Here is a 24,200-nt window from a genome sequence, read left to right on the forward strand (position 1 = left end):
ACCTTATCAGAATCTCCTGTGGTGCTTGATAAAAAGGCAGAGTTCTTGGCCCTATCCCAGACCCCATGAAGGGCAAAACCTGCATTTTGATACTTTCAACTTTGGGAACCACTAGCCTGATCCAGCCTACCTACTACTATCAAATTTATTTTTCTTAAACCCTGCTTCCCTCATGTCACTTGCTTGCTCCAACTAATTTCTAATCTTCTACCCAGACTTCAAGATCCTCTTTCAACTTGATTTTTGAATCTTTCCAATTTACTTTTTTGTTCTTTGTTCCAACAAAGTCAACCTCATCTCTCATTTCCCTCTTCTCCCCCCACCCCCTCCCAAACACAGTTTGGTTCTTTCTCCAAGCCTTTGCATTCAATATTACTTCCACAATCTGCGAGCTTCTCTATCATCTCTCCTCGCCAGTCAAATCCCAGCCACCAGATCCTGAAAGTCTAGAAATGTGCATGGAGTTTTCTCTAATTACTCTAACCCTACTTCTCTCTCCCGCTCATGTATTCCTATTACACTTACAATCAGCCGGCACAATTTAAGGTTTGATTATTTCAACATATATTATTGAAACTATAAGGTCTTATCTCATTCTTATTTGCCAGTCATCAGTGTGCCTAGCACAGCTCTTGGCACATAATAAGCACCGAAGAAATATTTGTTGATTTTTGAAATCATCCCAAAAGATGAATGGCTTTGTTTTCCCTTAAATGTCACGTGAATTCAAAAAGAAAAAAAAAAAGAGGACTTCAATTTTTAAAAGCAAAACACATGTAAATATATTTACTATTCTAGATACCATGGTACCTGATGATGCTAAAGATAATGTTTCCTGGCCTGTTTTTGAAATGCAGACTGCTTAATCATGAAGGCAAGGTAATTACAAATAGCTCTTAATTACAATACAGGCCACTTTTGGTGTATTGGTATAATAGTGTATCATGTAATTGTGGCACTGAAATGCAGTGTCTGTAGTAAAAGAACCTTTAGAAGACAGCAACAGAAAGAACCTTAACAGATAACGCAAGCCAACCACTTCAATTTATCCACTTAATAACTGAACCTCAGAGAAACTACATGACTTGCCCAAAGTCACAAAGCTGATGAGCAGCACCCAACAAAGACAAGCACGCAGGTCTCCTGACTGAACATCAACGGTTGCTCTCGTTACACTATGTGCTTAGGGATACTAAAGTCAAAGTCAGATACTTCAATAAGAATTCCTGTTAGCATAAACCAACCTTTTATGAGTCTCTGCCTGCCATCCTGAAAAACTGAGGTAAAACACACAGTTTTATCAGAATCATAAAGACTGACATGGGCACAATTACGAAAAAAAAAGAAAAAAATTTTAAAAAGAAGTAAAACGTTCTAAGACAGAATATACAAGCATATTCTACTTCTAAAGCATTTCCCAAAGCCACAGGAAAAATACTTACCATAGCTAAATTCTATTCACCTGATCTTAATATTCACCTCACTGTTTTGGTAAAATACACACCAAAAGAAGAGCCCAACATATAAAATACTATAAGCAAAAATCACTCAATCCCCAAAAGCACAAATTCACTTCTAAGGGTAAAACACATCTTTTGTACTCACCATAACTTTACTTCCAACTATCTGCATGCAGTGGTCAACGGAGAGTGGTTATGGTGTAAAAAAAAACAAACAGCAACAGTATTAGTAATCAGAAGCTTTTCACAGAAGTTAAGTGTTTAGTAAATTAGTAAATAGCTACCCCCATGTATACTTTTAATACTTTAGATCTAGAGGCTAACACAAATATATCAGTATTGATTTCTACCATATTTCAAAAATGTGTAAAGTCTGCAGAATAAAGATTCCCACATAAAAGATTATTACAACTTAAGGATTTTTTTTTTAAATTTTCTGTAATGGGCTTCTCAGCTAGTGCAGTGTAAACATCAAGTAATGCAAGATTAAGTGTAATCAGGCATCAGATATTTTATCAGCCCACAACCCCTCAAAAAAATTATCACAAGAAAATCGAATTTTTTCCGAATATTGCTTTTTACCTCTTTCCTTATTTTAACAGGTATACTATTAAGGTTGGAATTATGTATTTTAGAATATAAATGTTGCATTTAAAGTCATGCATTAAGTTAATAAATAAACTTTAGGTTGAAAACTGGAATATTTTATATTGTTATGAATTTAAGGTTTAAAATATTGTTTTATATTATACTTGAAAATTACAAAGCAGATAGATTGCTTATGATTCTAGTTTTCTAGATCATCCTAGAATTTCTATTATAAGAGCACAGTTTTGTATATAATGCAAAGACAAAGAAGTAGTTTGTATTTAAACATAGTTATTCATAAGGAGGAAACAGTTCAAAAATTACAACCTCGAGTGAGCTTTTCTAATGGTTAAGAGAAAAGAGAATTTCTGAGAATTTGTGTTTAAGAAAGCAAGAAGTAAAATCATAGTCCTAAAACATAATTTTATACTAAAATCCAATCCAAATCATTGTTATCAGTTTCCTACACTTGAATATCAAGCAATGTTCAAAAAAGACCTAATCCACAATTGAAAACCATTAATCTGATAGCAGTTTTATTATCACTATGTGCTGTTTTTCAGCTAGTACTTTAAAAATAAAAATCAAATATAATTGAAATCCCAATAAGAATTCTAAGTTTAACAGGATACTGCAAAATACAAAAAGATAATGACAGTTTCCCAGTAAATTATTTCAGAGGAATCCATGAATCTCCAAATAGAGAAGTAGCTTTCTTAAATATTCATTCAACAGACTATTTACAGACAGTGATTATTTAGTTGAATAAAAGCTTCTGTGGTGCCATTAACCACCTTCTGAATTGAAAGATATGCTACTGACCTAAATTATCTCCTCCCACCAAAACGACAGAGATCTTATTTGTCCCTTGTTTATTTAGCACAGACATGAAGCTAAAAATATGAATGCAAGCCTTCTTAACAATTAAGGCAGGTCTATACTCGGTGAAACGACCAGAGTACGGCCCATTTAATGATTCATTCCGATTGCAAAATGATTGCATTTAGCTAAAGCACATACAGCAAAGAGATTAGATGAGACAAGGAAAGCTAAAAGAAACTGGTTTGGTCATGTTTGGGTTCAATTGTTTCACCATATCTAGGTGATGCCTCGAAAAGATCTGAGAAAGAAAATATCTGATAATGGCAAAGGCAAAACCATTAATATATGTATACACACATACAAATAGATATACTACAGCTCTCAAATGCTTAATATATGGGTCAATCTAAAAAAATTTAGAGATGTATTTGGTATCACTATTTTGAATTATCTCCTATTGAGAGTTTTTTAAATCAATGATACCTTTCAATGTATCTTCATGAAAATATAATTTTACATATTTTTAAATCTCAACTTCAAAGATTGCTATTTAAGTTAGAAATAAACTAGTTTCTTAATATTTTCATAAGGACATTGACATCTGGCAAACTAATGTTAGGATTTCAGTGACTAATTTTTCCTCATATATAGGAAAAATTATAGGCTGTTAAAAAATAACATGTCTATATAGGCTGTTAAAAAATAACATGCAACATTCCCTCTAAGTCACTGATGTCTTGTGCCTCTCAGGATTATGAATTGATATGACAATGTTGCAATATTAACAAAGCTTGGTTTTCCATTTCTGAAAACATATGTTGGTGTTTTGAAAACAAAGGCTCTTCCAGATTATCTGTGGCCAAATTATCTACACATACTAACTACCCTAGGTCAGGTCCATAACCGCACTTGCTACAATGAGCAAATGAGTACAGCTCCAGCAGAGAAGAGGCTCTTTTCCACTCCCTTAAAGTCCATTCATCACTGACAGAGTTACTCAAGCTACTTTTTCCTTCGCATTCACACAACTTAACATTCTCTACTAAGGAACTTGAAAAGGAAAAAAACTAAGCAATAGTTTTCATCATTATCTTTCAATTTCCTTTATATTCTCTTATTTCAGGCTAATTTTGGCATAGTCAATTACACAATAAAAGACTCTCCTTTGCTTTAGAAACAGGTTTTGAGCCCAAACCTGTGTATTAGTTTCATGTTGCTTTACGGTCCTTACCCACAAACCCAGGAGAATGACCCACATCTCTTACTGAGCTCATATTTTATTTGTTTTTCAATTCCACACAAAATGACTAATGCAGGTGTTAAAGGTGGAAATGTACAATTTATGTTTAAATTTAACTGTAATTTTCACACATTTTACATATGACTACAAGACATTTTTCCACCATGGACTATAGTCCTTAACTTTGCTTTTACTTCAAGATGAAAGTTTTGGCTACTTGTAAAGCATTTTCATAAAGAAGTGGTTACAATCACATCTACTTTAAAAGTGGAAACATTTTTAATCAGTGTATCAATATAATGAAAAAGTAAGCATAAAAAGGTATGACAAGCAAAGCATATCTAAAGCCTAATAAAAAACAGCAGGATGGAAACCTTGGTTACACATAGGTAAATGGGCATAGGTTAGGTTATAATTTATGCAAATTTTATTGTCATGATCACGAAGAGGTCAAAAGATGAGAGGATGGTTTGTCACTGAATGGCATCCCTATCACCTTCAAAAGGAAATCACATATGCAATTTCCTTTGTTTTCGCCACAGAAAACACAGCACTAATGAATGTCTCCCCAAAGTGAGAAAGCTTTAAAGCATGCTTATCAACAGGCTTTCTTTCATCATAATATTTGGTCCATGAAAAATATTTGCAAATAAAATGTATAACCTTAGAGCTCTAATGAAAGTTCTGTACACACATCAGGTGCTCCTATGTGTGCTAAAGGAAGCAAATAAGGATCACATACTAAATAGTTATAGTACTGATTTTGAGCCTAACACCTTAAATATAGTATTTTCATGTCTTTTGAGAAACATTCAATTTCCATGTTTCAAATAAAGCAATTGTAGAGAGCTCATCCAATGTTTACCCAAAGTTTAGCATTTTAATCTTAAAAATGAGTCTATAAATTAAAAGTGTGCATCTCTCTGGTCAGTTGAAGAGGAAACAATAGGATAAGTGAAAACAAGCTCTACATAGAGATAGAGTCAATATCAAAAGGTTAAGGAGTAAGAGCTTCATACAATCTTGATTATATTCAGTCCCACTTACACAAACAAAAACAACAAATGAGCCAGAAACACTAACAGAATCTTACCATTAAAAACACCACATAATTATTCATGTATTATTATCTGTACTTTGCACTCAGATTTAGCTATATAGATTTACTAGTGTATTTGCCTTTAGGTATTTGAAAAATAACATTGAATGTACACCCTGCACTTCCTAAAGCATTTTACTGTGAACAATAAGCTGACTACAAAAATGAGGAGATTCATCAGAATTTCAAAGCAAAACCTATGCCTCACCTAATTCTATTGAAAACGATGCTCATGGCAAATTTCACTTATCACTTGAAACATATTTCTGCCCTTGGATACCAGAAGCAAATTAAAAAACATGCTGTTGCTCTGCTCTGGCAGAGCTGCAATGCGTTATGTTTAAATAGTTCAGCATTCAGATTTAGCTTGCTTGAAGTACAATATGGAATCAATACAATTGTAGAATTCAGGGCAAAATGCATCAGTAATTGCCACTGCAATTACTGTACTGAAATAGCATTAATAGGATAGCCAAATAACTTTAGAACATATTTTTCCACTGAAGAGCTATTTTATTCACTGGTCAAGTTTTTACATTTAAAATATGTATGTCTTAAATGTAAATGTGTTTGTGTGTGATATACATATTACACAAACATAAAATCACTGTGTGTGATACATACATACATACACACATGTATATAATACATAACAAATATAGTGATGTTATGAACTCTAAATGTGAAAAGCTTCTTCTTTACAGAAATGTAAAAGATATATTTCACCATTTCAAAAAATACATTTTTTCTTACAAAAATAAATCAAACCTGAAGACTATTTTTGGAAGCACCCTAGGAAATGAACAAAGCAACACATTCCATTAAAACACGAAGATTTTCCTGCTGAAGACAAGTCTTTTCAATGAACCCTACTTTCAAGTCTTTTGAGACTCGCACAGATTTCATTAAAGCTCCTATTAAACACCCTTCTTTATGTTAAATTTAGCTGTATAATAACAATTATGAGGTAGTTTACATAGTTAGCATCACAGAAAATAATGGAAAAAACCAAAACTGCTTATTAAAAACATTGCTAAAAATTTCATGCAAGCAGATACCGGACATATAGCTTTAATGTAAACTTAGTTAAATCTTGTGACTAGGCTATGTTTGTATCTTCTCCCTCAAAATCTGAAATGTTCATGTAACAAACTGTGTATTAAGTGGAATACCTGCAAATTGCTGTCATTTGTTAGTAAGTGCACAAAAACTCAGCCCCAAAACTTACTGGATTAACTCAGAGCCCTCTATCCTTAGTCTGTCTTGTTTATAAGAATGGAAGTCTCTCTAATTAAGAACAGTTTTGAAATATATACAAAATGTATTAAAGTACATGTATATGCTTCTTTTACGAAGTCTATATAAGTACATTGAGGCAAGAACTTGGAGAGCCAAGATTTGTTTCTTTTTAAGCAGATAACGCTAAGCTCATTATGTGGGTGCCAGGAGATTCTCACTACTTACAGATTTGGCAGTAGCAGAAATATACTGGACGACCATCTCACGCTTGGTGGTAAAATCTTTGTTTCGTAAAGGAGCTTTTCGTTCTTCATTAAGGTTCATGTCCTCCTGTTAAAAAGAACATTTATTGTGAGCATTAGCAAATTTCTGCTTACGAGTTTCAAAAGTGATTAGTAAATATTAAACAACAAGGTCCTACTATATAGCACAGGGAACTATACTCAATATCCTATAATAAACCATAATGGAAAAGAATATGAAAAAGAATATATATATATGTATGACTGAATCACTTTGTTGTACAGCACAAATTAACACACCATTATAAATCAACTATACCTCAATAAAATAAATTTTAAAAAAAGAAAAAGAAAAAAATTAATATTTTTTATCTTAAAATAGTAAGTCATGCTATGACTAACAACAACCATCATTTTTCTGGCTCCTTCACTATTATTTTTCACTCTATATACCATAATCTTGTATAAACTTTACCATATAATCATGGTTCATATCACTACCTACTCAATAAATGAGCAGAAAGAAAAAAACTTTTAACTATTCCATAGAATAAACTGGCAATTTATAGTATAGATATACATCATACCTTAGCAAAGCTATTTATTTACACTGATAGCAAAAATAAACAGATAAACAAACACTTTACTATTTGGCATATGTTCTCGTAGGATCATTATTATTTAGAAGAGCAAATATGATTTGTAAATTAATAGGAAATATATAGCTACAATATGTCACTGAAGAAAGATTCATGAGAAGTTGCTGAATTTGGAAAAACGAAAATCAGAAACATAGTTACCCATATAGGGATAACAAAAACTACTCACTGTAGAGAAAAATATTGTTACAACAACACACTGTTTTGAGGTTCAATAAGCTTTAATTTGGTTGGAAATCTTCCTTTATATTGTGAAACACACACATGTATAACATCTTCACTAGACAAATTATTTTTCTTCATTTTGAAACTCATGTTAACCCCTGCAACACATTAAGGCAGGGGCTCCCAAACCCCAGGCCATGGCCTGTTAGAAACTGGGCCACACAGTAGGAGGTGAGCGGCAGGTGAGCAAAGCTTCATCTGCCGCTCCCCATCGCTCGCATTATGGCCTGAACCATCCCCCACTTCCCTGTCCTTGGAAAAATTGTCTTTCACTAAACCAGTCCCTGGTGCCAAAAAGGTTGGGGACCGCTATATTAAGACACCCTTGAAGGGTCACAAAATCAAGTTGGAAAGGACTATGCTTCAAAAAGTAACATCAAATGAAAAGACAACCTACAGAATGGGTGAAAATGTTTACAAGTCATATGTCTGATAAGGGGCTTGTATATAAATTATAAAAAGAAGCCTTACAAGACAACAATAAAAAGACAAATAACCCAAATACAAGTGGGCAAAGGATTTGAATAGACATTTCTCTAAAGAAGATATACAAATGGCCAATAAGCACATGATGTTCAACATCATTATTCATCAGGGAAATGCAAATCAAAATCACAGTGAGGGCTTCCCTGGTGGCACAGTGGTTGAGAGTCCGCCTGCCGATGCAGGGGACACGGGTTTGTGCCCCGGTCTGGGAAGATCCCACATGCCGCGGAGCGGCTAGGCCCGTGAGCCATGGCTGCTGAGCCTGCACGTCCGGAGCCTGTGCTCTGCAACGGGAGAGGCCACAACAGTGAGAGGCCCACGTACCGCAAAAAAAAAAAAAAAAAAAAAAAAATCACAGTGAGATAACATTTCACTCCCACTAGGATGGCTATGACAGAAAAGGTAATAACAATTGTTGGTGAGGATGTGGAGAAATTGGAACCCTCACACACTGCTGGTGAGAATGTGAAATGATGCAGCCACTTTGGAAAACAGTCTAGCAGTTCCTCAAAAAGTTATACTTAGAGTTACCACATGACTCAGCTTATACCCAAGAGAAATGAAAACATCTGTTCACATAAAAACTTGTACATGGGGACTTCCCTGGCAGTCCAGCGGTTAAGACTTTGCCTTCCAATGCAGGGAGTACAGGTTTGACCCCTGTACTGGTCAGGGAGCTAAGATCCCACATGCCTCAGGGCCAGAAAAACAAAAAACATAAAACAGAAGAAATATTGTAACAAATTCAATAAAGACTTTAAAAATGGTCCACATCAAAAAATCTTTAAAAAAAAAAAAAGAAACTTGTACATGAATGTTCATAGCAGCAGCAGCAGCAGAGTGGAAACAATCCAAATGTCCATCAAGTGATGAATGGATAAACAAATGTCATATGTCCATGCAACTGACTATTATTCAGCCACAAAGAGGAATGAAGTACTGATACATGCTATGGCATGGATGAACCTTAAAATCACATTATGCTAAATGAAAGAAGCCAGTCACAAAAGGCCATATATTGTAAGATCCCATTTATATTAAATATCCAGAACAGGCAAATCTATAGAGACAGAAAGTGGATTAGAGGTTGTCAGGGGCAGGGTAAGGTGGGGATGGGAGAATTGGGGTGTGACTGCCAACATATACGGTGTTTCTTTTGGGGGTGAAAAAAATGTTCTGAAAGTGATTGTTGTGATGGTTGCACAGCTATTTGAATATATGAAAAAAACACATTGAACTGTATACTTTAATAGGGTGAATTTTATTGCATCTGAATGGTACCTCAATTTTTTAAAAACAGAAAAAGAAATCAGTATTTTTATCCCTTTACTTGCTTAGTAATTCTAACCATTACTATTTTTTAATCAAGTAAACTAATAGGCCAACAAAGAAAAATACTAAAATTATTTTAAAGATCCATATGTGAGAATGTGGGGGAAAAAACAAAGGATACATAAAAAGTAATCAAACTGCATCAATTGAATAGTAACTTCAGTGACAGCAAGAATCTCATGATCTATAGTTGCACCCACTGCAGTGACTCCTATGATGATTAATTCACAATCAATACTTATAAATTTCATGTATATATACCTATCCCCTTTGATAGGCAGATGAAGGAAGGAAAGGACTTCCACATCCTTCACCTTGAAATACTATACCTCTATTAATTCAGCTTCAGATTTTATGGCTTTATTGGCAAGTACATCATTCTGCTGACTCATATTGTGTTTGTTTCCATCAAAACCCCCTAAATACTGCTCATGTATAATGGACTATATCCCTACCATCTCATAACATTCTGGTTAAATTATAGTCTCCTGCAAATGTAGTTAGCATGAATCTGCATCCCCAAGTAGAATCGACTCTGGAACGGTGACAAGATTGTATTCGTACACGTCACAGCCAGGCTTAAGAGTGTCACCTTTGGCAGTCTCTAGGTAGAGAGTTTGCTCTCCTTCCAGTGACATTTCTATGTTACCATGTACCTCTAATCTAATTGTTAATGGCACACACTGCTAAGATCATGCTATCAGACTAGAATCATGGAGGCAGGCAGGACATTAAGGGGAATATGGAGAATACAGACCTCAGAGGAATGTCAAGATTAATTGTCATCATGAACCCAAGCCTCATGTATATTAACTAGCCATCAAAGAATGCTAGCTATTAGTGTTATTATCACTTCCCTGGTCTCATTTCTTTTTTTTCCTGTAAATGGCCTAGACCCTTCTTTTTTTTGTTTTATTTTTGTTGGAGTATAGTTGACTTACAATATTGTATTAGCCTCAGGTTTACAGCAAAGTGAAGCAGTTACACATATACATATATGCACTCTTTTTTTTTAGATTCTTTTCCCATATAGGCCATTACAGAGTATTGAGTAGAGTTCCCAGTGCTATACAGCAGGTTCTTATTAGTTATCTATTTTCTATATAGTAGTGTGTATATGTCAATCCCAATCTCCCAATTTATCCCTCCCTGCACCCATATCCCCTGGTAACCATAAGCCTGTCTTCCACATCCATGACTCCACTTATGTTTTGTAAATAAGTTCATTTGTGCCCTTTTTTTCTTTTTTACCACTTTTCATCTTACCCCTTAGGTTTGAATGATACAAGCTTGTTTGCAGTTTTTCTACATACACTATGCTGTTACACACTTCCATTACTTTGTTCATGATGCTGTTCTCTCTGCCTAGAATGCTGTCAACTTCAGCACCCTCTTCATCTATTAACCCCCATCTTATCCCACCTCACCGCACCCCACCACGCCCAAATCCATATTGGGCTAACTCATGTACTTCTGCTAATTCTTCAGATTTCCCCCAAAGCATCTCATTTAGAAATGACTATCTTCATTCTATTCTTCCATATTAATTTCCTATATTGTATCAATATAAGCTAACTGAGGGAAGAAACTGGGTTCTTTTTTTCTTTGTATTTCCAAGCAAAGAGTATGCGTTCCTGGAATGCACCAGGCATTTAATAAATATCTGTTGAACCAATGTGATACTTAGGAGCTTTTCTCTAAATATTTTAATTTGCTTTACCACAAACACAAAATCCACAAAACCCATTAATTTATAATTTAAAATCCATTAATTTATAATCTTAAAATAATCAAAGATAACTATAATTGCTGTTCATGCTAGGGTATATTTTTAGGTACTAGGGTATCATTAGTTTATTCTCTTCAGGGGTACAGGTCCCCTCGAGATAGAAGTTAAAGAATACTTGAATAATTACTATTGAGAAGCAGAAGGAAGAGGGCAAGCATTAGATGGTGAAGTGAAGTTCAGATTTAAAAACAGTGAGTGGAAAATCCAGCCTTAAACTGGGATCAATGCATGTTGCAGAAACAGAAACAGTTACTTTATAGAAAATATATAGACATTTTTAGCAACTGTATAGAAAGAAGGAGCAAGTATTACTTCTTACAGAGGAGGAAAAGATGTAAAAACATAAAGGGTTGACATTTACCTTTCATAAAACAAGTGAGGAATTTTAAAAAGAAATGTTCTATCCTTTCTAGTTCTAGTAGAGGAATTATCTATAGAGCAAAGCCACAATCATTTTTTATACCTATAAATCTGCTGCATAGGTTGATTGGGACTAGGTACCATTCACATGAACAATGACTCATCTTATTTTTACAGAAAGAAGCAGCATACTACTAATTAGGCAGCTAATACTTCCAAATCATTAACTCCAGCTTTATAATACAATCATAAAACTAAATAGAGCAATACTCATAATTCAATATTAATTCTAAAAAATGTAATTGAATATGAAACTACTTCTAAACACACTGAGTATTTTTCTTTTTAATTGAAATATAGTTGATTTACAATGTTAAGTTTCAGGTGTACAGTAAAATGATTCAGTTATACATATATATATACACACACACACACACACACACACACACACACACATAAATATTCTTTTTCAGATTCTTTTCCATTATAGGTTATTATAAGATATTGAGTAGAGTTCCCTGTGCTATACAGTAGGTCCTTATTGGTCATCTATTTTATATATAGTAGTGTTAAACACACTGAGTTCTTATAGTACTCAAAACACAAAAGCAAGCTTTTAGTGTATTTAACATTTAGTTAGTACTTCCACAATACATGAGAAGAATGTGGTATTTTGTAATTTAAGAAATGCTGAAGTAAATAACTGACAACTTATAATATTTGTATCAAGCCATGTTTGTAAACACTAAACCATTTTATCTCCTACCACTTATGCCATGATGCAATTTTCCTATTATAGACAAACTCCTTCACTTCTTCAGCAAATACACATTGTATTCTTAAAGTTATAACTGAGGAGCCGTATAAGAATAGAGTCAAATGAGACGGTTAAAAGTTGAACCAGCTGCCTATTCATTCATTTGTATTCTCTTTCATTCATTCATTCTCACTCTCTCTCTCTTTCTCCCTCTCACCCGCCAGTAAATCTTTAAACAGGTGACAGTACAATTTTTTAAACTTTCTCGTGTCCTAACATCATTTTCTATTTTCCTAACCCTTCCACTGTTTTCCTCACTTGTTTTATGAAAGGTAAATGCCAACCCTTTATGTTTTTACATCTTTTCCTCCTCTGTAAGAAGTAATACTTTCTCCTTCTTTCTATGCAGTTGCTAAAAATGTCTGTATATTTTCTATAAAGTAACTGTTTCTGTTTCTGCAACATGCATTGATCCCAGTTTAAGGCTGGATTTTCCACTCGCTGTTTTTAAATCTGAACTTCACTTCACCATCTAATGCTTGCCCTCTTCCTTCTGCTTCTCAATAGTAATTATTCAAGTATTCTTTAACTTCTATCTCGAGGGGACCTGTACCCCTGAAGAGAATAAACTAATGATACCCTAGTACCTAAAAATATACCCTAGCATGAACAGCAATTATAGTTATCTTTGATTATTTTAAGATTATAAATTAATGGATTTTTACATTTCTTTCTTTATTCTTTTCTAAAGAAACGTTCATATAAAGATATGCTCTATAGATAATTCCTCTACTAGAACTAGAAAGGACAGAACATTTCTTTTTAAAATTCCAATAAAAGCATCAGGAATTTTCTACATAAGTAAATAAATGGCCAATTGTACCTGGTATTAATTAACTACCTCATGTCGTCAAATGATCTAGTTAAGTTTACCTATATAGAATGTAGCAGCATAACATATAGAAGTTTACATGGAAAACAAAGTTAAAGGGGAAAAAAATTGCCCAAATACATTATCTCTACAAATGGTATGCAGCCAAAAGCCGGGGCAAGCAAGCATGAAATTAAGTGAATGTTACTGAGTACTGCACAAAAAGTCTTCAGCTATTTCTACTTTCAGGGCCTATTGGAGGAAACTACAACTATGAACACCTACATATACCTCTTCACCATCAATAAGGTAAATTCAGAACATGTATTTAGCTATTAGGAAACCCAAATATTATTTTTACTCTCCCATAGTCCTTAATCCTGAGCTCAACATGGAACCGGTGTCCAGAGTCCAAAGATTACTTAAAGGATCCACTGTGGTTTGTGAAATATTGATGTTTATTCAAAATACAAGAAAATAAGCTTCAATGTTTAACATGAGAATAACACTGAAGCCCTCACTGGATCCGTAGGTCCAAATGGTACATGAGGTATCTCAAGGGAGGAGTGGGGTATTCACAATGCATATTTTTTCACCGTCAGTGTACTGCAACGTACTGCAGTTTATAAGTACCTGGTTAAGTGGACTTACAGACTATTTTACCAAGTTTTAACTAAGTCAACCCTCAAAACAACAACAACAAAATAGAAAAGTAGCTTTAAAAGATTCTTGCAGAGACAACAGATTGAGGATAATAATACCAATAATGCAAGTACAGAGGAACAAGAAAATACTAGACTGTTATATCTCCTACTCATAGGTCTGAGCCTTTCATCAGTCATATCATATGATAAAAGTAATAAAAATATAAGGCTGATAAGAAGCTGGTCCCACAAGATTAAAATTAGTAAGGTAACTATCTGAAATATGCATGTGTATCAATTATCACTGATGCCTCTCATTTTATGTGCATATTGCACTTAAAAATATTAGCTAATGATAGTATAAAGCTACCTCAAACTTGCAGACCATTTAAAATCCAAACATCTAGACCATGAGGAAAGCTTTTTCGACTTTCTCAGCAATAATTAGAATCATGTGATACGCAATCCAGTACTTAGTGAAATTTTGTAAACTTAATGACACATGCTTAGAAGACTCTTTTGAATGTTTTCTTTCTTTAATAGCAAAAGACAAAAGGTCCCATGACACTGGGGGGAACACTTGGTAGAAGCAGCTGAAATAATACATGCAAAACAACATGGCAATAAACTAAAACACATTCCTTTGTCAGCAAATACTGTCAGAAGACACATAGAAATCATTGCTGAAAATTTGCTAAAACAAGTATTAGAAAAATTACTCAGTGTGGGAGGTTTATCATACAGCTGAATGAAAATACAGCTGTTTTTTCTTTTAAACAACTCAGCTTATATTATTTGCTAGATTGTTCCAATAATGAAATATAAAAACTACTTTTCTTTAAGTTGCTAATGGAACAATGTAACAGGGAAAACATATTGCCAAAATAAATGATTTATTTAATAAAAGGATGTTTATGAAAAAACTGTAAGTGGGAAGCATTCCTGAGTAAGGAAGGTTAGCCCACATATAAAATTTAAACCATTGCAAGAAAGAAGTTGAAATCAAAATACACAGTGGTATGCAGAGTCAAGAATGTAGGTGTTTTTTGTTGTTTTTTATAAAAGCAAGATATTTCAAATACTGTAAATACTTACAATATTTTAAAATGAGACAGGAAGTGAGCATGAAAACATGTATCTTACAGAGAGATTTCCAGCTATTTCATGACAAAGTATTTTAAAACTTCTGAAATTTCACATGACTTGGGCATTTTTCATTCACAAAAGGACAAGTAATCCCTTAAGAGTTAACAACTGGTGAGAAAGAAACTGCTTTTCAAATGAACTTCATTGAAAAAGCCACACACTGGCAGACCCAACTGCCAGGTGGGTCTCCTTCACCCTTGCATGACTCACCTCTTCTTTCTTCTTCCGGGTATTAGGTACAATGTCTGCAGCGGACATGAGTAGACAAACATGGGGGCGGGGGTCTACACATTAAGTATATGGAAGGAAAAATGCAAAAAGCCCATGTCCCTGATGACATCTAGTGAAGCCCGTTTTTTAAAGCCCATTTTGAACCAATTTATTCACAAATATAAAAACGCAACACTTCAGATTAGTTCCAAGAACAACTGACCGTCATCAAGGGAGATGGAAATTTACTAGCCGTGGTTCAGCAGGAAATTCTTGCTTGATTCATGGATTGGACTGAGCAAAGTTAATACTATGATTTAATAAGTGTTGCTAATGATGTTCTCGTTCCACTTGGACCTATGCATCGTTGTCAGATTTATGTTTCAACTACAACAGACATTAAACCAAATATCAAAATAAAATGGACTCGGAACTAAACCTTCTAATTAGTCTCTTTTTTAAAACAAGACATAAAAAATAATGACACACTGACATTGCTCTCACTAAAAAGTTATTAATCGTGACAGCAAAGGCTTTTGCACCATTAATAAATAAAATAAACTCATTTTAAATCATTTTAAAATCTTGTTCATTGCATGTTTTTCTCATTCTTTTCTATGTCTGCATTTTATACATAGTATTAGTACATACATATATGTGTATATTTTATAAATAAAACATATTGGTGTTACTTGCTCAAATATATATATATATATATATTTTTTCTAACAGGATAGGAAATTAGAAAGTTTAGAGACTACTACACTAGTCCACATGTTGACACTTTTACTATAAAGGGCCAGACATTAAATGTTTTAGGCTTTGCGGGTCACAGGGTCTTTGTCACAACTACCCAACTCTGCAGTTACAGGGTAAAAGGAGCTATCAACAATATGTAAACAAATGGCTGTGGCTGCATTCAACAAAATTGCATTTATGAACACTGAATTTCAGATTTTCATGTGCCCTGAAACAGTCTTTTTTGATTTTCTGCAACCATTTAAAAATATAAAAGTTATTCTTACCTTGGGAGTCATACAAAATAAAAACCTAGAGGCAGGGATAGTGTCTTTGCCATCTTTATGCTCCCCTGCACCTAACAAAGTATCTGGCATTCAGTAGAGAGTTGTCAAATAAACTTCTCCATGATACAGAAATATGTCTTTGCTTTTCCTTTTTTTTTTCCCCACAATTACACCTTACGTTCTGCTATATCACCTCTACCCTTGACAGCAAGGATCTTCCTTGAGTTGCTCGCTCTCGCGCGCTCTCTCTCTCTCTCTCTCTCTCTCTCCCTCCCTCCCTCCCTCCCTCCCTCCTCAGAACTTAGAACAGTACCTGGCATATAGAAGGCATTGGACCTTGATGAACTAAGTCATTCAAACTCTGAGAACACTTTAATGTCAAAAAAATAAAGACTGAAAATTCAGAAGTGACACTGGGTTTCGTAGTATATTCAGATCTTCTCTTTTTCCTCCCTGAGCCCCTGTGCTGGCTTAAGTACTCACAGTAGCCTATTCACAGCTGTCCTATTACCATGGAAATCCTGTGTTTACTTGCTTGCCTCCCTGACTAAATTCTGAGCTCTCTGGGGGCAAGGGAGGAACTGGATTTATCTGTGTACCTGCAGCATGTAGCACACGACCTGGCACACTGCACATATCAATACACGGTCGTGAAAATGCCTTCATGGCAAAAAACACTAGTGGAACTTTTCAAACAGAAAAAATACCGTAGGAAACATTTCTATGTACAAATCAAGAACAGAATCAGTGAATTGTGAAGTTTATCAGCTACAATCAGAGTAAATTTACAAACCTAGTTCCCTTAATTCCTCTTCCTGGGACTTCTATCCTACTACTCCCTTATTTGTGAACTTTTGGTGAGAATTATATTTCGGGAGGAAATTTAAAAGTGACCCAGATTTAGCTAACTTTGAGACCTGTTTACAGGGTAAGTTTTGCTCCTCCTTTATATGCTTTACTTGGGAATGTGTGTAAGAAAATAAAATGACTAGAAATGATGCTGGCGTTCTCTCAGTCCAATGATACAGAGTAAGGATATTGGAAATATAAATGTAAAAAATGGAAAGTAGGCTATCTAGATAATTTCTAAGGATCTAGCCATTCCTGAAAATTATTTCCATGCCTTATTATAGATTTTAAGACCTATGTTACCAATAACTTATTTTACAGTAACTTAACCTTTAATTAAAATTACTTATGCTGAGAGCACTAAAAGGTTCTCATCCAAGCTAACCAACTCCTAAAAGACTGCTGTTGGGTGAGAAAGAAACCCATGACAGCAGTCAGGGGAAAACAAGGACAGCACCTGGGGTCCAAAGTCAAACAGGCTCTCAAAACTGATGAAAGGCAAAAGTGAGAGAACAAAATGAAAAGCTTTGGGATTATTTATGAGTTCTACCAGATGGAATATGGGACAGATAATTTAATATTTATTGCATATGACTGTACAATCATTAAATTATGCCCAAAATGCAAAATATATTAATGTAAATTGCTGAACAGAAACAAAGTATAAAACATCACATTTGCACGTGGAATCATATATTAAACATTGCCTTTAATAACGGAAGTTGAAATGAAGTGTGCCTAGAAATTAATCATAAATCATAAATCAATAATCATCACTAGCCTCATCTTTTGTATACAATTAAACTATTTAATTACCTATATTAAAACACAGTCCTTATTGACATATCTGTAGGACTCTAATGTGACCAACATCAGCTGGACTTCCACTCAACAGATCCTGTACTAGGTAAAAGAAATTAAATTCCAACTTGAACTTCCAAGACATCTCTGTATGTTTATTTTTTTAAGCTTAAAATGGAAATCCCCTATCCCCTAAGCAAAAAAAAAAAAGTTTTAGAACAGTTGCATACAAAAGGGAAATAATATTCAAAAGGAAATGGACAGAGAGGGAAGGGTGAGCTGTGGCAAAGCGAGAGAGAGGCACGGACATATATACACTACCAAACATAAGGTAGATAGCTAGTGGGAAGCAGCCGCATAGCACAGGGATATCAGTTCGGTGCTTTGTGACCGCCTGGAGGGGTGGGATAGGGAGGGTGGGAGGGAGGGAGATGCAAGAGGGAAGAGATATGGGAACATATGTATATGTATAACTGATTCACTTTGTTATAAAGCAGAAACTAACACACCATTGTAAAGCAATTATACCCCAATAAAGAAGTTAAAGAAAAAAAAAGGAAATGGACAGTGTCCAGACACATTTCTCTCCTTGCTCTGATTGCATTATTCAAAAATGAGCTATCGCTATTAAACATTTAATAGTCCTTAAGCAGTATTCTCAATGTACAAAGATCAGTTCAGTTATTCTCAGTAAGCTCAAAGGCTATGATACCTTAACATGTTGAATAGTTATTCAATTACAGCATTATTAATTTCCGTATATTTAAAGTGTAAGGGAGAAGATATTTCACCAGTCCTAATTAGAGGCAATACAAAATGTCTCTGATTAACATGAAAAAGATGATAAATATGAACCTCATTCAAATTTGAATTGGGGGTTAAAGGTGATATGTAATATTACAATAGTTCAGTCATCTTTTAAAATTACCCTCCCAAAAATGTGGAAGCAGTATTGTTGTCTTGGTCCTACTACCCTTACCCACTTGTGGAAGATTTGAAAACACGACTGGGCAGAAAAGGGGAACAGGAATCTTAAAGAGCAAGTATAGTTTATCCCATGCAGGTAAATATAAAAATCATATAAAAACGAGTGAGGGTATTTTTTTCCACTCCTGGAAGTTTTAATAAAAGAACCACTTTCTAATTTTCAATTAATAGGCAATGACCACACTCCAAGTACAAAATCCAGTTTTACAAACTACTGAACACATGCTGATAATAAATAGTGTGTGCTCCGTGAAAAAAGCAGTCATCTAAAAGTTTCAAATTTAGAGCTTTACATCCATCAGTAATAGCCATGGATACCCTTACTCAGAAGATCTGTCTATACTTGTTTCCTTGAGCAGCCACAATATGAAAAGTGGCATATCAATGCGTAGAACAGATGTCATTGTCAATGGAACGTTAGTAATCTACTAACTCACTAGTAAAGTAAAACCTAACCATTCAGATCTTTCAGTTAACTGGACTCATTCCAGGATTTTACTTGGCTATAAAGTGTCAAGTGATGTTTAAAGTGAGCTATTAGTAGTTAAATACAAGTTACAGTAATCAAATAAAAGAATTAACACTTTTTAAAAAATCTGTAGTAATTTCAGATTGAGCCCAACATTGCCCTATTATCTACATCTACAAACCTGTACAGGGAGAACTTCTGTTGACAAATATGATCCTCAGACATAACAAGAGTTTCAATTATCAGAGTAATAGAGGATTTATTTGAATATTGCCTTTCATTACTTAAGCCTTTCACCAAAAGTTTCACCAAAATATATCAACCCCCAGAAATTCCAAATAATAAATTATATTAGCAATTTTAATGTAATATATTTCTTGTCAAGCGTCTCATACTCTGTTACTGTCTATAATGTGCTATTTTATGTAATTATTTTAAATGTTTCACTCCTCAAGGTATGCTATCCTAAAACACATACAAGGTGTTTAAGGCCCAATGGTCTAAACATTTGTAGTACTCTAAAGTGTAAAAAGTCTGAAAACAGGAATAGCACAATGAAGGATGAGAATCAAGAGAGACAAGATTGTCATAATAGCCATCAAGTAGGACAAGTACATCTATTACATTATTTGTACATGGAAGGACACCTACAAAGAATGAAATAAAAAAGGGAAATTTCATATCTGGAAATCTACTTCTGACGACTTAAGTGTCTTCTCCCAATCAACTTTGAAGATGGCATTTTAACAGTTTTCCAAAACTAAATTGTGGGCCTCTTTCTTTTCAATCGATGCTCTGGAAAAAGACAACCTTCTGTCATCAATAGGAAACAATCCATCCATCTCGCTTTACCTGCAAGGCAATGTATCTCAGAGTTGCCTTCTACTTCCACTTAGTATGCGGGCAAAGAAAGTGTATTAATTTTACATTTAGCTTAAATGAAATATTATTAAAGATAGAGATTACCAAAATGCCAATTTTTTAGATTTTTATGTACCTAAATTTAAGTTTGAGCTCAGCCCCGTATTAGCTAAGGCAAGTTACAGAACCAATTTCTTTAGCCTCTCTCTAAGCTTTAATTTCCTTATCTGAAAAATGGAGTATAACTATGTTGCCTTCTTTGCAGCACTGTCACAAAGATCAGCTGAAACAATACATGTAAGCTGCTCAGTTACATGCTGGGCCCAAGGGTGCACAGTAAATGAAAGCTGTGAAAATTCATAAAATAAGTTGTTCACTTAACCTGATTACAGACAAACTGAAGATAATAAAGAAAATGCAAAATGTTCAATGTACAAGTAGACTTCTCTCAAAGAAGAGATACAACCCTTAAAAAGTTTTTTATTGATCTTTTGTTGTTACTTTTAAGCAAATCATAATTGTCTGATTTCCTTTTCCAACATTCCCATGGAAGGAAAAATTCTCATTAAGGAAAATGTGGCACCAAGTTGTACCTTTCTTTAAGTCACATTCATGAATCCACAAGCAAATCTTTTTAAAAACATAACATATTTAAAGAGGAAAGTGGTAACTTGTTGATGAAACATTAGAATTAAAATTCAAACCACAAAACGGAAATATTGTAAAAGGTTTGAAAATATAGTAAATGCTGTACACAAATTGAAAAAGTTTATAAGTGCCAGGAATCATTTTTGCTTACAGCTATCATCATGTAAAAGGCATGTGTGTGTCACTGAAGCAAATGAAGAGGGTAGTAGAGGAAGATATCGAAGAGGTAAAGTGGGGATCAGATCATACAGGGCCTTACAGGCTCTTATAAGGATACTGGCTTTTGTACCCTGAGGGAAACAAGAAGCCATAGTAGAGATTTGAGAACCCAAGTGACATGACATTGTTCAGGTTTTAAAAGGGTAATGTTTCTGTGTTGAGAATATACTGCAGAGGGTCATGGTGGAAGCAGGGAGACCAATGAGGAACTGTGTTAATCCTAATAGTTCTACCACTATTGTAGCAGCCTAGGTGAGGCTTCAACCAGTATGGGACCAGTGAAGGCGGTAAGAAACGGTCAGCTCTTGTAAGTACCGTACTTTGAAGGAAGAGTGCATGGGTTTCCTAGTCAATTGAATGTGGAATGTGAGAAAGAGAGAGTAGACAAAGACAATTCCAAAGTTTTAGGCCTGAGTAACTGGACAGATGGATATACCATCAACTGAGAAGGGGGAGACACTGGGAGGAGCAGGTTTGGAGGGGAATATCAACAGTTTGGTTTTGGATATGTTACTTTTGAGAAGTCTACTGACCAATCAGAGAGAGATGTCAATTATGAAGTTTGATTATGAAAGTCTAGAGTTCAGACACGAGGACTAAGCTGTAGATAAATTTGAGAATTGTGAGAATAACAGTGGAATGTAAAGCCACAGTACTGGTTGCAATCACAAAAGAAGACAGTGTAGATAGAGAAGAGAACATGTCCAAGGATGGATCCCTGGGCCTCTCCAACATTTAAAGGTTGAGGACATGAAAAGGAATCCGCAAAGAAGATTAAAAAGCAGCAGCCAAAGAGATAGGAGGAAAACCAAATAAAGGGGGAGCAGGGGGCGATTTATGACCAAATGCATCACCTGCCGCTGATAGGTCAGTTAAGATGAGAACTGAAAACTGAACATGGGACTCAGCAGCATAAAGATCTCTGGTGACACTGATAAGAGCCATTTTGATGGAATGGTGGGATGGAAGCCTGGCTAGAGTGAGTTTAAGACAGAAAGTAAGACGAGAGAAATGAGAAGCAGTGAATATAAACAAAATTATTAGGAGGTGTCTTCCTTCAAAGGAGAGTAAAAATACAGTGGTAACAGGCAAGGGAGATAAGGTCATGAAAAAGTTGTAAAGTGAGATAGCACATTTGTATGCTGCTGGGAAGGGCAGAAGAGAGAGGAAAAAATGATTGGAGCAATGTCCTTGAGTAAGTAGGTCTAAAGGAATGGAACCCTGTACACAAATGGAGGGACTGGAAGATGAAAACTTCATCTATGGTGGTGATAGGTAGCAAGACTGCAGATACTCAAACTTAGGTAGATGTGGTGGTGAGAGTCTGTGGAAGTTCTCTTCTGATCACTTCAGGTTACTCAGTAAATTACGCAGCAAGCTCATCAGCAGAGCATAAAGATGGGTAAGAGTTCTGAGGATTGAGCAGCAAAGTAAAGGTGTGAAATAGTCATCTAGAAGCACAGTGGAGGGAATGGAGTAGGGACATAGAAGATGACTGTGTGAAAACAGAAGGGCCTACTTGGGGCTTTGGAAAAGGAATCTGTTTCAGAATCATGAATAGAGCACCACTGGATTAGAACAGGCAAAACCTGGAGGACAGGAGGAAGACCAGATAGGAGGCTACTTTCGTAGCCCACGAGAAAAAGCCAGAGAGAGATACTGCCTAAAGCAGGGCAAGAGCATCTGGAGGACAACTGAGGAAACAGACGTAAAAGTCATTGCAAAAGCAGAACCAATGGGATTTGGAAAGCAATTAGAAGTGACTGAGAAAATGAATGGCGTGGAAGAAGGCCCGTAAGTGTTGAGCTAAAGTGAACTGGAGGGTGGCAATGCCACGATAAACTAAAATAACTATTTCACTACTGCAAAAATTAGTAACCGATTGGTTAGCTGATTAAAGGAGTAAGTATCATTTGAGTGAAGTTTGAGTAAAGAGAAGAAGAGTTTAAAATAAGATTTAAAAGTTTGATTAATGTCAAAGAATGTTTGTTTCTGTCGTCGTTGGTTTGGGGTGATTAAGATAAGACAACCAAGTTGCAAATTGAGGGGAAACTGAAGAAAGAACAGAGCTTTATTTGCTAAAGGAAGGAAATGCAACAAACATTTATAAAATTATTTTCATAGAAAGTTTTATGCCAGGCACTATTCTAGGAATATCATCTCCTCTAATCCTAAAAATAACCATATGAGGTAGACCCTCTTATACCTTTGTTACAGTTATGGAAAATAAAGTGTAGAGAGGATGTATCACCTTCACAGGGTAATGTGATTAATAGCAGAGGCAGAACTCAGCCTCAAGGCTGAATGACCCCAAAGTCCAAGCTCTTAACCACTACACAAACATGCCTTGTAAAATTAAGGGCCTGGAAAAGGGAATATAGGTTGTTTAGCTTCCGAGAAGAGTTTCAGAGCTAAAGATCTCAGAGGTGGAATCATTCCAAAGAGTGACACAGTCCAAGGTGTAGTCATGTCTATAATTAGCTAAATACATGGATGCAAAGGTCAGAGTTCAGGAAACCAAGGAACTAAGGGCAACAATGTGATGGCAAGGTTATCAATGTAATAGTTGAAATCACCAAAACGAATAGCAAGGGGAGGGTCAAAAGGATAGCCAGATGCTATCATCATCATGGTTGGTCAGCAGATAATAGACTTTACAAGAGAAAGGGTTGTTGAAAGATGGTTCAAAGAATTTGACATAGAAGGAGCAGCCGGAAAGAGGGTGTACCATAGGACTAGGAGGAAAGGCTGAAGAGAGTGGGAATGTCAGGACTTGTGACAAGGGAAAAGCTGGATGTCAGCTCTGGCTAGACAGAAGGAACATTAAAGGAAAAGTTTAAAGATAAAGGGAATTTGTATTCATTCAACAACTTTCAATTACTAGTGGGGTTGGGGGCGGGGTGGTAACAAGATGTTCCATAATGGGCAGAGTAGAAGGGTCTAGATTTCCAGTATTCTTAACCTCTTCTTTTGGTATGGGTAAGGAGACCTTTGAAACTCTTGTGGACCTTAACTCAAAATGAATAGAGATTCACAAAAAAAAATTTGCCATGATAAGTGGGACAGAATTAGAAATTAATGAATCATGAATCAGGATCTCCACTTCTCTGATCAAGGAAACCAATCCAAGATGGCCCGATGCCTCATCTCTCCCCTCTCTTGGTATAAACTG

The 24,200-nt window shown here is 35.1% G+C and overlaps 1 protein-coding gene across 3 annotated transcripts in view; it reads right to left on the bottom strand.

Annotated features, from left to right (window-relative positions):
* DIAPH2 (diaphanous related formin 2) overlaps positions 1 to 24,200 on the bottom strand; it is an 887,827-nt gene that overhangs the window by 799,452 nt on the left and 64,175 nt on the right. For 2 of the 3 annotated variants that reach the window (XM_022580795.3, XM_089904292.1), the window contains 2 exons: positions 6,674 to 6,778; positions 1,606 to 1,626 (listed from right to left, as the gene is read on the bottom strand). In XM_022580795.3, the coding sequence (XP_022436503.1) occupies positions 1,606 to 1,626; positions 6,674 to 6,778 (126 nt within the window). The remainder of the gene's footprint in view (positions 1 to 1,605; positions 1,627 to 6,673; positions 6,779 to 24,200) is intronic. The other variant, XM_089904291.1, reaches the window with a different exon arrangement.

This window comes from Delphinapterus leucas, chromosome X (assembly GCF_059928025.1).
Source record: "Delphinapterus leucas isolate spDelLeu-1000000601 "Yukka" chromosome X, BTC_Dleu_Yukka2, whole genome shotgun sequence".
Lineage (NCBI taxonomy): Eukaryota > Metazoa > Chordata > Mammalia > Artiodactyla > Monodontidae > Delphinapterus > Delphinapterus leucas.